Source organism: Eriocheir sinensis, chromosome 44 (assembly GCF_024679095.1).
Source record: "Eriocheir sinensis breed Jianghai 21 chromosome 44, ASM2467909v1, whole genome shotgun sequence".
Classification (NCBI taxonomy): Eukaryota; Metazoa; Arthropoda; class Malacostraca; order Decapoda; family Varunidae; genus Eriocheir; species Eriocheir sinensis.
In genome coordinates, this window is record NC_066552.1 from 10,690,027 (window position 1) to 10,703,819 (window position 13,793).

General features: G+C 43.2%; 1 protein-coding gene across 1 annotated transcript in view; it reads right to left on the reverse strand.

Moving 5' to 3' along the window:
• LOC126980634 (transcription factor LBX1-like) overlaps nt 1-12,760 on the reverse strand; it is a 67,912-nt gene extending 55,152 nt beyond the window's left edge. Inside the window, exon 1 of the mRNA XM_050830736.1 lies at nt 10,851-12,760. Coding sequence (XP_050686693.1) covers nt 10,851-11,733 — 883 coding nt within the window. The 5' untranslated portion in view covers nt 11,734-12,760. The remainder of the gene's footprint in view (nt 1-10,850) is intronic.
• Between the last annotated feature and the right edge of the window lie 1,033 nt (nt 12,761-13,793).

Consider the following 13,793-nt stretch of genomic DNA (forward strand, 5'->3'; position numbering starts at 1 on the left):
ACACACACACAAACACACACAAACAATGCTTCTAGGTAACTGTATCCCTCCGCTATCTCGCTCCCATTGTGGCGCTCGGTGGTTTTACACTTTTTCCCCGGTCCAGTGTTTGTTCTGTTCTGGACGTGTTGTGTTCGGGTCCATATTACACTGAATAACTAACTCCCGTATTCGTTTTGAGGTATCATGTTAAAGGGAGAGGAAGATGATGTAAGAAAGAAAGGGTGAAGTAAGAGAGGATTAGAGTGAGAGTGAGAGAGTGAAAGTGAGTGAAAGAAAGATTTGTTGAAGAAGGAAGAGTATTAAAGAGGGATTTTGTAGGAGAGACAAACTGTAGGAAAATAAAGAAAGAGGAAGAGGAAGTAAAAGAGAGAAGTGGAGTGAGGAACGATGATGTAGGGAGGGAAAGAGAATGATTTGTTGAAGAAAGAAAAGAAGTGAAGAGAGATAGTGTGAGAGAGACCGAGTGAAGGATGAGGAAAGGAGAGGAGGATGAACTAAAAGAGAGGAGGTGGAGTGAAGTAAGAAAGGAGGATGGAGGAAAAGAGAGGGAAAGAAATTAGTAAGGGAAAGAAAAGAAGTGAAGGATAAAAATGTGGGAGAGGCAAAGAAGGAGAAGAAAGAAAGAGAAAGAGGAAGTAAGGGAGAAAAGATGAAGTAAAGTAGAAGCAGATAATAGAGGGAGGGAGAGGAAGAACGATTTGTAGATAAGAGAAACGATGGGAAAAGTAAGGATGTGGGAGAGTCAGAGTGAAGGAGAAGAAAGGAAGATAAATGGAAGATACGAGAAAGATGAAGAAAGGGGAAAGCATAAAATAACGTAATGGGGAAGAAAAGACGAAGAAGGGAAAAAGAAAGAAGAGGAAGGAAGAGGAATAGAAGACAGGAGAAAGCCGGAGAAGGAGGAAGAGACCTAGGATGATATAGTGGGAAAGGAAAAGGATGATGATGGGATGAAGAAAAGGGAAGTGAAGGAAGAAAAAAGAAAATATGAGCAAACTGGATAAGGGGAAGTCCAAGGATAACATGATAGAATTGGAAAAAATTATGAAGAATGGAAGAAGAAGAAAAGGAAAGGAAGAGGAATAGAAGATAGGAGGAGGCAATAAAGATGGGGGTCGTAGGAAAACATAATGGGATAGACAAAAGTACAAAGAGGAATAAGAAGAAAAGGGAAGGAAGAGGAATACGAGATAGGAGGAGGACATGAGTGCAATGGGAAGGAGAAGGGGAAAAGGTAAAGGTCACAGTGAGTTCCCAGGTGTGTCCAGTAATTAATTATCTCCCGACAGGTATGAACGGGGGCGGGGTACACACACACACACACACACACACACACACACACACACACACACACACACACACACACACACGCGCGCCCACACACACACACACACAAAAATAAAATTAGTCACCGTGCCCGAATGATGTATAAAGAGTATGAAAAGCTTTAGAATTGCAATCGAAGCTTTTTTTCAGACTTATCATTATTAATCTTTTTTTAATTTGCTCTCTCTCTCTTTTCTATCTACCTATCTATCTATCTATCTATCTATCTATCTATCTTTCTCCTCACCTGACACCTGCGTTTCTTTCTTACTTACCTGTTTTTTTTATAATTATGACAGAGGTTTTGTCGCACCTGAGAGAGAGAGAGAGAGAGATTGACTAGGGAGATAAAAATATAACTGACACTGGAAATTTTGTCTTCAGGGCCGGGGAAAAAAAATATTTGTTTTATAACCACGGGAAATATACGTTAAAAAAGAATGCATGTTTTTTTATAGGCCACACACACACACACACACACACACACACACACACACACACACACACACACACACACACACACACACACACCTTTCCCTCTCTTTATCACCCTTTTACTTTTTTTTCTATTTTATCTTCTGAACATTCTTTATCCATATTCTTTTTCCTCTTTTTTCCTCTTGTCATTTTACTCTAACAAATTTCCTTTTTTTTCCTGTTTTTTAATTACTCAACATCCTCTCACAAAAATTCCTTTCCTTTTTGTTTATTTTTTCCCCTCCGTCAAACACATTTTTTTGTTTGCTACACGCTTTCTCTCTTTTTTTTTCCTATTTTACTTAATCCTCCATTTTTTTACTTTTTGTTCGTTCTTTTTATCCTCCGTCTCCCTCTCCCTCACTTGTATTTTTCCATGATTTCCTTTGCTTGTCACCTTCCTTCCCCTTCAACACCACTCCTTTCCTCCTCTTTCTCAACCTTTTTTCTCCTTTTTCCAAACATTTTATTCGTTTTCCAGTATTCTCCATCCTCTCTTTCCTTAAATGCATTCTCTCCCTCATTATTTCATTACCTTTCTCTCCCCTAATAATGATAACAAACCTAGTATTCCCTTATTCACCCATCCCCATCAACACCATAAGCCCTTTCCCTCTCCCCCGTTCTCTTCGTCCTCCTTCTCTCGTCTTTCAGCCCCATCCAGTCGTAATGTCCGGTCGTGTTTCTGTCTTCCCAACGGGGCGGGGAGGGGTGGAAGGAGGGGTCGAGAAGTGCTTGTAATTTGCAGAGACACCAGTGATCCGCCTTACACAACGCATTTACCTTTTGTGTCCGTCGTGTATGTTGCGTCAAGCTGTAATATTAAACCAGGGCAGAGATGAAGAAGCAAGGGAGGAGGAAAAGAAGGTTGGGAGAGGAAAGAAGTGAAGACAGCTGAAAGAATGGGACGTGGAGATGGAGGAGGAGGAAGAGGAAGAATGATGATGGTAAGAAGGAAAAGATGAAGAAGGGGGAGAAGAGATGATGCGATGGAGAAAGAAGAGGAGGGAATGAAGGAACCGTAGAGGAGACGATGAAGAGATGAAAAAGACGAAGAATAAAAAGAAAAGAAAAGGAGAAGGGAAGACACGTAAGAAAAAGAAGAAGGGAGAGAGGCAAAGAAGCATGAAGGTTTAAACAATGAAAAGATGGAGGAGAAAAAAGAGGAGGGGAAGAGGAGGAGGAAAATAAAGGAGGTTTTTTTTTTCCTTTTCTCTCCTTTTTTTCCCTCTCTCCCTCCTCCTTCAGTTTCCTCTCTCAGACTTATACTTTTCCTCCTTTCCTCATTCCATTTTTTTTTGTCATTCTTTCTCATATTCCTCCTTCTCTTCCTCCTCCTCCTGCATGCTTCCTACCTCCTCCTCCATCATTTTCTCTTCATCTTCTTGCCTGATTCGTCCCTGTCTTTGCCCCTCCTCCTCCAACTTCTCCTCCTTCTTTCCTTCTCCTCCTCCCCTCCTCCTCCTCTCCTCCTCCACCTTCTCATCCTCCTCCTCCTCCTCCAACTCTCACCACGGCCCTTTCCACCTCACTATCCCTGAAACTCTCCCTGGTTCTCTTGCTTCATCTTTCACGATCTCGCATACTCCGGGGACGCGTCGCCGCCCTCAGACTGGTATTCCGCGGGAGTTAAATCTGCTCCTCCGCCATACCGCCGCCTCCACCTACCCCTTCCAGTACCCCCTCCACTACCCCCTCCACTACCCCTTCCACTACCACTAGTTCAAAGGCAAAAAAAAGCAAACAATCAAGAAAAAAAAAGCCCGCTATTCACTGCTCCTCCAAGTTCTTCTGTTCTATGGCTCTGTGTCCAGCAATCCACCCACCCAGCCAGCCAGCCAGCCAGCCAGCCACCCAGCCAGCCAGCCAGCCACCCAGCCAGCCAGCCAGCCAGCCAGCCAGCCAGCCAACTAGCCACTGAGCTGTCCAACCTTTCACCTCCACCCACCCAGTCAACCAGCCAGTCTGTCAGTCAGGTATCCAGTTCCACTCATCCACCTTGACAGTCATCCACCCTGTTACTCAACCATTCACCTTCAGTCCATTAGCCGTTTATTCATTTATTTATTTATTTTACAGGAAAGGAAGTAGCTCAAAGCCTCATGAAAAGACAGGAAATTAAAAAAAAAGTGAAATAATGATACTCCTGCAAATATTGTTTAGTAGAAGAGTCCAAAATAGCAGAATCGTAGAAATTTTAGGTAATATCAATCATCCACTTCAAAATAATTATACCTCCATATTCTCTCTCTCTCTCTCTCTCTCTCTCTCTCTCTCTCTCTCTCTCTCTCTCTCTTCCTCCGTTATTTTCTCCCTCCCTTCTCCCTCGTCCTTTTCCTCGTCTTTTTGATGGTAAAAGCTTATCGGCTCCACTCCACTACACACACACACACACACACACACACACACACACACACACACACACACACACACACACACGGGATATATGTCATTATTCTACATTACTTTATTTTCCTTTTTATTCCTTCTCTCCCTTTATTATCTCTATTTTTCACTTATTTCCTCCCTCTTTTCCACCTTTCTTTCATCTCTTTTATTCCATTCATTTATTCCCCTTCCTCCCATCTTCCCTCTTTTCTCATGTCTGCCTCTTCCCTCTTCTTTGTCTTCTACTTCCTCTCTTTATTTTCTTTATTCAGTTATTTTTCCTCCATTCCTCCCTCCTTTACTCTCTCCCTCCCTTCCTTCCTTTCTTCCTTCCTTCTCCTCGACCTGTCCTTCTTTACTCCTCTCTTCTCTTACTTCCTTCCTTTCTCTCTACATTATCATTCCTGTCTCTTTCTCTTCTTCTCACCCTCCTTCCTTCCTCCCTTCTCTTCATCTCTTCGTTCTTTACTCTTCCCTTTTCTTATTTTCTTCCTTTTCATCTTCCCATTCCTTCCTCTTTCCTTCCTCTCCTCTTCCCTTACTTCCCTGCGTTCCTTCCTCCTTTCCCCCCTCCTTCCTCTCCTTCTCCCTTCCTCCCTCCCTCCGCCTCGTCGCAGGAGCGTTTCAGATAAGGAAAGTTTGTTCGTCCATATGTTGGTTCGATGTTTCCGGGGCGGCGACAGGAGTGGAGTTTGCGTGCATGTGGAGTGTCTGCGGAATGTATAGGAGCGGGGAGGAGGAGGGGGAAGTCGAAGGAAGGAGAAAGTAGGAGTGGAGGTGGAGAGGGTAGTTGTTGAGGAAGTGGAGGGAGGAAGCAGGAGTGGAGATGGAGGGATGGAAAGGGGGAGGAAAGGGTGGAGTGAGGAGGAGGGGAGAGGGAAGGGAAGAGGAGGGAGAGAGTGGAGGGGAAGGGAGGGAGTAGTGGAGGGTGTTAAGGAAATGTATAGGAGTGAATGGGGAGGGAGGGAGAGAGGGAGGAGGAGGGTGGTGTGTAAGGGAGTGGAGGGAGGAAGTGGAGGAAGCGAGGAGTGTGTTGGGGGACGTATAGGAAGGGAAGTGGAGAAGGAGAGTAATGGAGTGGAGGGGAAAGTGGGGAGTAGGGAGTATGGATAGAAGGAGGAGTGGAGTATATTCATTCTTTTCCTATTTTCCCTTCGCTTCTTTTTCTCCTCTTTTCATCCTTCTCTCCACATTTCGTCTGTATCTTCCTTCTCTCCTTCGTTCTTAATGATTTTTTTTTTGTCTCCTCCCATTCTTTCATTAATCTCTACTTTTTCCCCTCCTCTTCCTCCTCCTCCTCTCCTTGCCCCCTTTCCATTTTCTTTGCCTCTCCCTTTATTCTAAGTGTTTTCTTTTTTCTTCCCATTTTTCCACTTATTTCTGTTTTCTCTTTCTCTTCTCCTTCTTCTTTTTCCGTTGTCCTTCCATCTTCCTTTTCCCTTTCTTTATTCTCAGTGTTATCTTCTTTTTCTTCTCATTCTTCTCTTCGTCTCTGTTTTCTCCTTCCTTTCTCCTCCTTTTCTCTCCCTCTCTCTGTGTCCCATTTTCTTTTTCCTTCTCTTCCCCTGTTCTTTCCTCCTCCCTTCTCCCTCCATCCTCTCTTACTCTCCATTTCTTAATCCCTAATCCCTCCTTCCCTTTATCTCTAGTTTCTCTCTCCGCCTTCTTTATTTATTTCTCCGTTCTTCCCTCCTTCATTATCTCTCTTCTCTTCCCTATTTCCTTCTTTCTCCCTTCCTTCGTCTTCTTAAACTTTTTCTCCAACTTTCTTCTCTCATTATTCTTACTTTCCTCCTCCGTTCTCTCTCCTCTCTTCCTTATTTCTTTGTTTTTGTTTTCCTTCTTCCCTCGTCTTCTCAACCCTTTCTCTACCTTTCGTCTCTCACTTTCCTTTCTTTTCTCCTTTCTTCTTTTCTCTCTCCCCTCTCTCGATTCTCCACTTCTTTCCTTCTTCCTTTGTCTCCTTCAACCCTCTCTCCATCTTTTGTTTCCCGTTAACCTTTCTCTCCTTCATTCTTTCTCTTCGCCTCCTTATTCTCCTTTTCAAACCCTTTTTACACTTTTCGTTTCTCTTATTTTTCGTTCTTCCATCCTTCTTTTCTCTTCCCGCTTTCTGCTGTTCTCTTCCTTTCTTATTTCCTCCTTCCTTTCATCTCCTTCAACCCTCTCTTCATCTTTTGTCTCATTCTCAGTTTTTCTCTCCTAACTTCTTTTCTCTCTGCTTTTTTTTCTTTTCTTTCCTCCACCAACTTCCACCTCTCTGATTCTCCATTATTCCTTCCTTCCTTCTTCTCTCTCTCCCATCTCTCATCTTTTCTTCTCTTCTTCCCTCCTCTCCTCGTCTTCTTAAACCCTTTTCTCCATCTTTCGTCTCTCATTCGCCTTTTTTCCCCTCTTTCTTCTTTTCTCTCTCCGCTCTCTTATTCTCTTATTTCCTCCTTCTCTCGTTTCTTAAGCCCTTTCTCCGTCTTTCATCTCTCATTCCCTCCTTCCTTCTCCTTTCCTCCTTCCTTCAACTTCCTCCATTCTTCTTCCCACCTTCCTTCTTCCTCTTTTCCTTCCCTCTTTCCCTCCTTCCCTCGCCCTCTTAAACCCTTTCTGTCTCTCGTCTCTCATCCCCTCCTTCCTTCTCCTTTTCTCCTTCCCTCAACTTCCTCCAGTCTTCTTTCCACCCTTCCTCCCTTCTTCCCTCCCTCCCTCCCTCATTCTCAGGTGTAATAAGGTGAATCTCTGGAGCTTATTCGTTGGTTCTTTTCTGAGTTCGAGGGAGAATAAATGACCTCACGCCCCACTCTCCGGAGCTTCCAGTGCTTGTTCCTGCTCTTCAGTGACCTCTCTCTAACTCTGCTTTTTCATGTGTTTTTTTCTTTGTATTTATTTATTTATCTATTTTTTGTTTTTGTTTTGTTTTGTTTCCTTTTTCTTTGCTTTTATTTTTCTTTCATGTGTGTTTTATTTTGTTATGCAGTTTGTTTGTTTTTTACTTTTCAATTTTGTATTATTATTTTTATTTCATGGATTTTAAATTTTATTCACTTTTCTCTGATGTATTTTGTTTCTTGCAGTTTTTCTTTATTTTTGTTTTCCCTTCAATGATTATTCTGTTAATTTCTTATTTCAATTTTCCGCTTTCTTCTTTTTTTTAATCTTTACAAATTTATTTATTTACCTCTTTACATATTTATCGCCGTATTTGTGTCCATTCCATATTTATTTTTATTTCATATTATTTACTGGAAAACTTACCGATTTTTCTGTCCTTTTTCTTTCTTGCACAATAATTTTTTTCCTATCTGTATTTCATTTTACTAAAGGAAAAAAATATTATCATCGTTTTTTCTATTCATTTTGTTAGTTTCGGTCATACAATATTTTTTTCCTATCTATATTTCATTTTACTAACGAAAAAAAATTATTCTCGTTTTTCTGTCCATTTTCTTTCTATCGCTCTCATATTATTTTTCTTTTTCCTTTTTTTCCGGGTGCTTTTATTGGGGTCATCAGCCATCGTTGTTTCATACTCTGTCAAAACACTTGCTTGATCTTCTGTCTTCTCTTGTCTTGTTTTCTTGTCTCCTGGGTCGTCAATGTGAGTCTCTTTCTCTCTCTGTTTTCTTTTGTCTTTCTTCTTTTTCTATTTCCTGTGTTATTTGCATCGCTCTTTGATCCTTCGTTCGTGCGTTGCAATGTTTCCGAAACCCGCCCTTTTATTCTTCTTTTTTAATCTTTTTTTGTTCTTTTTTCATAGTTCATCATCCCTTTGACTCATCCTGTTCTTCGTGTTTTTCTTTATTTTCTGTTTTTTTTTTTGTAGATTTATCTTTTCTCTATTTTCTCTTCTCTTTTATTTCACCTTTTTTCGTAACTTTTTTCACATGAGGATTTTGTTTTACGTGGTTTTTCTCTTTGTCGGGATTTTTTTTTCTCGTAATCTTTTTTTTTCTGCGTTTTTCTCGTAATCTGGTTTATTTTTTACGGCATTTTTTCATTGATACAGAAAACGCTACGATTGGTTTTCATTTTTACACACACACGCAAACACACACACACACACACACACACACACACACACACACACACACACACGAATACTTCCACTCGACCGCATCCATTAATTCCGTAAAGACTTGAAGAAGAGAGAAAAGGGAAAAAAAATCACGTGAAATATGTCGATCCAAACCCAAAGAGAGAGAGAGAGAGAGAGAGAGAGAGAGAGAGAGAGAGAGAGAGAGAGAGAGGGGGGAGAAGCGATTACTACTACTACTACTACTACTTCTACTTTTATACTACTACTACTACTACTACTACTACTACTACTACTACTACAACTACTACTACTACTACTACTACTACCGCCAATACTCCCACTACCTGATTAAACACATTATTTCGGCATTTCCTCATAAATCGGACGAACAGGTAAACTAACTAACATAAATTCACCTGCGCTCCCCTTCCACCACCATCACCACCACCACCACCACCACCACCACCATCACCACCGCCACCACCACCACCACCACCGCCGCCGCTTCACAAATATATTTCATCCATAAGCAGCAAATTTCAAGAACGTGAACGGTGTAATTGGGAAGAGGAGGAGGAAGAGGAAGAGGAGGAGGAGGAGGAGGAGGAGGAGAAGGAGGATGTACAGTATATTAGGAAAAGGAAATAAAGGGAAGAATCGTGATTAAAAAAGAATGTGGAGTCAACAGAAGTGAAAGAAGGTAGAGGAGAGGAAAAAAAAAGGAAGAGAGGGAAGAGAAAAGAAGAAGGAGGAGGAGGAGAAGGAAGACAAACGAAAGCAAGGGAATAAATGTGATAATAAAAATGGAACTGAATGAAAAATAAGTAAAAGGAGGAAGAAGAAGAAAAGGAAAAGAAGAAGGAGGAGGAGGAGGGGGGATTACAGTAGAAGGGAGAGGAAGAAAATGGAAAAATGTAAGTCAGATAATGGAACTGAACAAAAGAAAGATGAGTGAAAGGAGGAAGAGGGTAAGGAAAGGAAGAAAAAAGGTAATAAGAAGGAATTACAGAAGAAAAGAAAAATAGAAAAGAGAACAAAGTGAATGGAAAAGAACGAGACTGAATAGAAAAAAGATAAGTAAAGGAAAAAGAGGAGAAAAAAGGAGAAGGAGAAGAAGGATTTACAGTAGAAAAAAAGAGAAAAGGTAGGGAAGAAAGAGATTAAAAGAAAACTGATCAAGAAAGAAGAAAGAAAGAGTAAAAAGAGGAGGGGGAGATAAGTCAGAGAAAGAGGAGGAGGAGGAGGAGAAAGAAGAGGAGGAGGAGGAGGAGGAGGAGGCGGTCGTGACTGGGGCTGATCTCAGGTGGAAGGAAGGAGAATTAATGAGGAGGAGAGGAGGAACGAGGAAGTAATGAAGCAAAATCCAGGCAATTGTCGGTGGTGGTGGTGGTGATGATGATGATGGTGATGGTGGTGATGGTGGTGGTGGTGGAAGTGGGAAGCTGAATACGTTAGAATGTTTTCTCTTTTTCGGCGGCCGCACTTTCTGTATTACACCAGTTTAAGCTTTTTGATCCCTAGCCATTACGCCGGATTTCCCTCACTCACTCTCTGGTTGTTGTTGTTGCTGTTGTTGCTTCAAAGAGTGTGTCTGGGTATAGAGGTAGAAAGGAGAGAGGACGGAGGGATGGAGGGAGAGAGGGAGGGAAAGAGAGAGGTGTCAGAGAGCTTCCCTGTTTGTCTTCTTTCCGTCACTCACCCCAGAGCCTCTCTCTTTTCAATCCCGTCTCTGCCTTTCTTTTCCTTTTTTCCCTTGTTTTCCTTGTTTTCCTGTACCCTTTATCCCTTTTTCCCCGTGCACCATTTCTCTCAATTCCCCTTTTTGTTCTTTCCTTGATTTCTGTCCCTTTAAACTCCTCTCATAATATTCTTTCACGCTTTTTCTTGTTCTGTTTCGATATCTCCCTTTCTTTGCCCACTTCTTTTTTTTCCCATGTATCTTTCTTACAGTTCCGTTTTTTCTTCCTTTGTTTTCTATCCTATTCTCTTACATTTTCTCTTACATTACATTTTTTAATTGTTTTGTTCCGTTCTTTCCCTTTCTTTACGTCTTGTTCTTTCTTTCAGTTCGTTATTTCCCTTTCTTCGTCTATCCCTTTGTTGTCGTGCATCCTTTCTTCCAGTTCTTTTGTTTTCCTGTCTCTGTTTTCTGTCCCTTCTTATTCCTATCCTATCCTCTTACGCCTTTGTTTTGCCTTGTTTCGCTATCTGCCTTTCTCTATGTCTTGTTCTTTTACCGTTTTTGCCTTCTGTGATCCCAACGTTATCCAACCCCAAAGTTCGTCTGTTTATATTCGGCTTTACTGTGTTAGTTTTTGTATTTCTGTTCCTTTTTGACTTTATTATCTTGTCTTGCTCTTGTTTTCTTTGTTCCTAGCTTCGAAAAAATATAGTCATCTCTTCAAATATTTGTTAATATTTTTTTTATGTGCCCTACAGAATTATTCTAACTTTCTCCATCTCATCCCATTCTCTATTCTTTTGCTGCATTGTCTTCTGCCAGTCTGCATTCCCCAGCTACCCCTTGCTGTGCTGTGTTGTGTTCTGCCCCCTTATATTCCCCCTTCTGCCCCTTGTTGCTGTGCTGTCCCCCGCCTCGCCGTGTCTCAGCGTGCCGGTGTGTGCTCACCTTGCAGCGGGAGGGAGGAGAGGAGCGAAGAGTAGCGCGCCGCCCACAGGTAGTGGTGGTGGTGGTGCTGCGGCGCCACGAGGGGCACGCCGCCGTACTGGCCGCGACCGCCGGGGAGAGGCAGCAGCCGCCGTACGTCCAACACCTTCTCGGGCCTCAGGAAGCCCCGCGAACCGCTGTACGCCGGTGGGGGGAAGCCGGGCAGGAGGGCGGGTAGGTGGGAGGACGTGGGCGGCGAAGGAGTCCTCCGGCGGGGCACGGACGGGGAGATCGGCGGTGACTGCAGCGGCGGCGTGGAGGGTGACGGCGTAGGCGTGGGCGACGCGCGTGACCGCCAGGACAAATCACAGCCGCCACTGCCGCCGATGTCGCCGCCGCCTGCGTCGTCGGAAAGGCTGTGGCAGGCAGAGGAGCGTCGCGGCCCCTCGTGAAAGTCAGGATCCTGGCCAGTGCCTACGCGGGGAACCTGAGGCACCCACCTTGTGCTGCTTTCAAGGCCCTGGGGCGCCGCGGCAGCACTCACACACACGCAGCTTCCCTGCGCCTCTTTGCCACACACACACAGCCCAGCACGCCTCTTCGCCCCGCCGCGGCCCCCGGGGCTGGCGGGGTCATCGTCAGCGGCGGTGAATTGCAGCAGCGGCGTTGTGCGCCTCGCGTTGGGGGTCTCCACAGGGCTGGACGCGGCGATGTCGGACGAAAAAAGACTCTGTTCCGTCGACGCGGCGGGGGAGTCCGAGCACTGCGTCGCCCGGGAGCAGCCCAGTGGCCGCGTCGTGAGGTCCAAACCCAAATCGTCCCCGCCGCCGCGGGTCTCCGCCTCGCCGCGCCGATCTTGCCCCCACAGCAAGTCCCGGATCAGGAAGGAGCGAGAGCGAGACATCTTTGGTCCTCCACAGGATACCGGACTCAGTCGGGAGTGGGCTACACTTCGGCGATCCCGGAGGGTTGGCGGCACCCCGCACTCGGCGCCGCGTCGGCTTCCACGCAGGAGTTTCTTCTCTCTCAACGTGCAGTCGCAAAGTTTAGGCGCCTCGCATCGCGGCGCCCTGCCACCCCGCGGGACGCTGGCGCCTCGGGGCCACTTCTTTTTATTATCCTAATGTGAGTGCACGGCGCGACCTCAAACCCTCAAGCCGGAAGCCTCGAGGCACGCGGCGCTAAACCATCACGGCGGCGACGCCTGCACCGCGATGCCAAGAAAAAATGGCGTAATTATATACAAGCATAAAAATTCCTAATTTCGTTAGGACACGGCCGTCACGATGTTCTTTTCGGTGCCAGACGCGGCCTGACGCAGACCTGACCCTCTTGGCGCCCCGAAGGTTCCCGCGAATCACTGATGTGGAAAAAATCCGCCTCAGGGCACGGTAACGACACAGTAAATATAGCGGTGCCAGATGCTGCCCCCGACACCAGCCGGGGGGCGGGCACGGCGGGTAGGCGGTGGCCCGCTGCCTGGCACTCCGGTGCCCGCCCAGGCCCCTCCCACAATATCCGCCCTGGGGCACACGAACACCCAGGCACACACCATTGTGCTTGCAGTCCCCTCCGTGTGAACCAGTCATCGTAATCAGCACCTGAAGACAAACCCTGTCAATACAGGTATCGGTAAATATTCGCCTTGATCGTGCAAAAAGACAAACCTCTCGTGCCTCCATTGCCGCCAAGTTAATGGGCCGGGGCAGGCGCTGAGTGGCGGGCCGGGCACGTGGCCCCGCCCCGCGCCCCGGTGGGCGGGGCTCGGCGGTGCCCCGATCACTGGGGGTATTTAGGCCATAATTATATTTTAAGTACTTGGCCAGAGCTGAGGCCGGCTGGGCAGACTTTAAGCGCCACGGTGCCAGATGGAAATTAAAATAGACCAGACGCCGCCGCTGCCATCTTGAAGGTCTTAACACTTTTTGTTAGTCTTCTGCTTCTAATGTGTGCGAAGTATATCGTTATTGTGCAGAAGGATGATGAGGATGATAATGATAATAGTAATAATGATGATGATAATAATAATAATAATAATAATAATAATAATAATAATAATAATAATAATAATAATAATAATAATAATAATAATAATAATAATAATAATAATAATAATAATGATAATAATAATAATAATAATAATAATAATAATAATAATAATAATAATAATAATAATAATAATAATAATAATAATAATAATAATAATAATAATAATAATAATAATAATAATAATAATAATAATAATAATAATAATAATAATAATAATAATAATAATAATAATAATAATAATAATAATAAAATAATAATAATAATAATAATAATAATAATAATAATAATAATAATAATAATAATAATAATAATAATAATAATAATAATAATAATAATAATATAATAATAATAATAATAATAATAATAATAATAATAATAATAATAATAATAATAATAATAATAATAATGATGATAATAATAATAATAATAATAATAATAATAATAATAATAATAATAATAATAATAATAATAATAATAATAATAATGATGATGATGATGATGATGATGATGATGATGATGATGATGATGATGATGATGATGATGATGATGATGATGATGATGATGATGATGATGATGATGATGATGATGATGATGATGATGATAATAATAATAATAATAATAATAATAATAATAATAATAATAATAATAATAATAATAATAATAATAATAACAATGTAGTTCTTTGGATGTCTTTTATCTTCTGTTATTACTAGCTCGTCATCAACGTCGTCGTCATTTTTTGCTGTTACTGTAATTGTTTCTCGTCTCGTGTTTGCTTTTAGTGGTATGCGAAAAAAGTATCGTATCGCTTTAGCCTCCCCGGGAACGTAATCTGTGCATCAGTCACCCCCCGACGCCCCGCGGCTGGCAACACTGGCCGCCGCAACACAAACACTCCGGGACACAGATACAGCG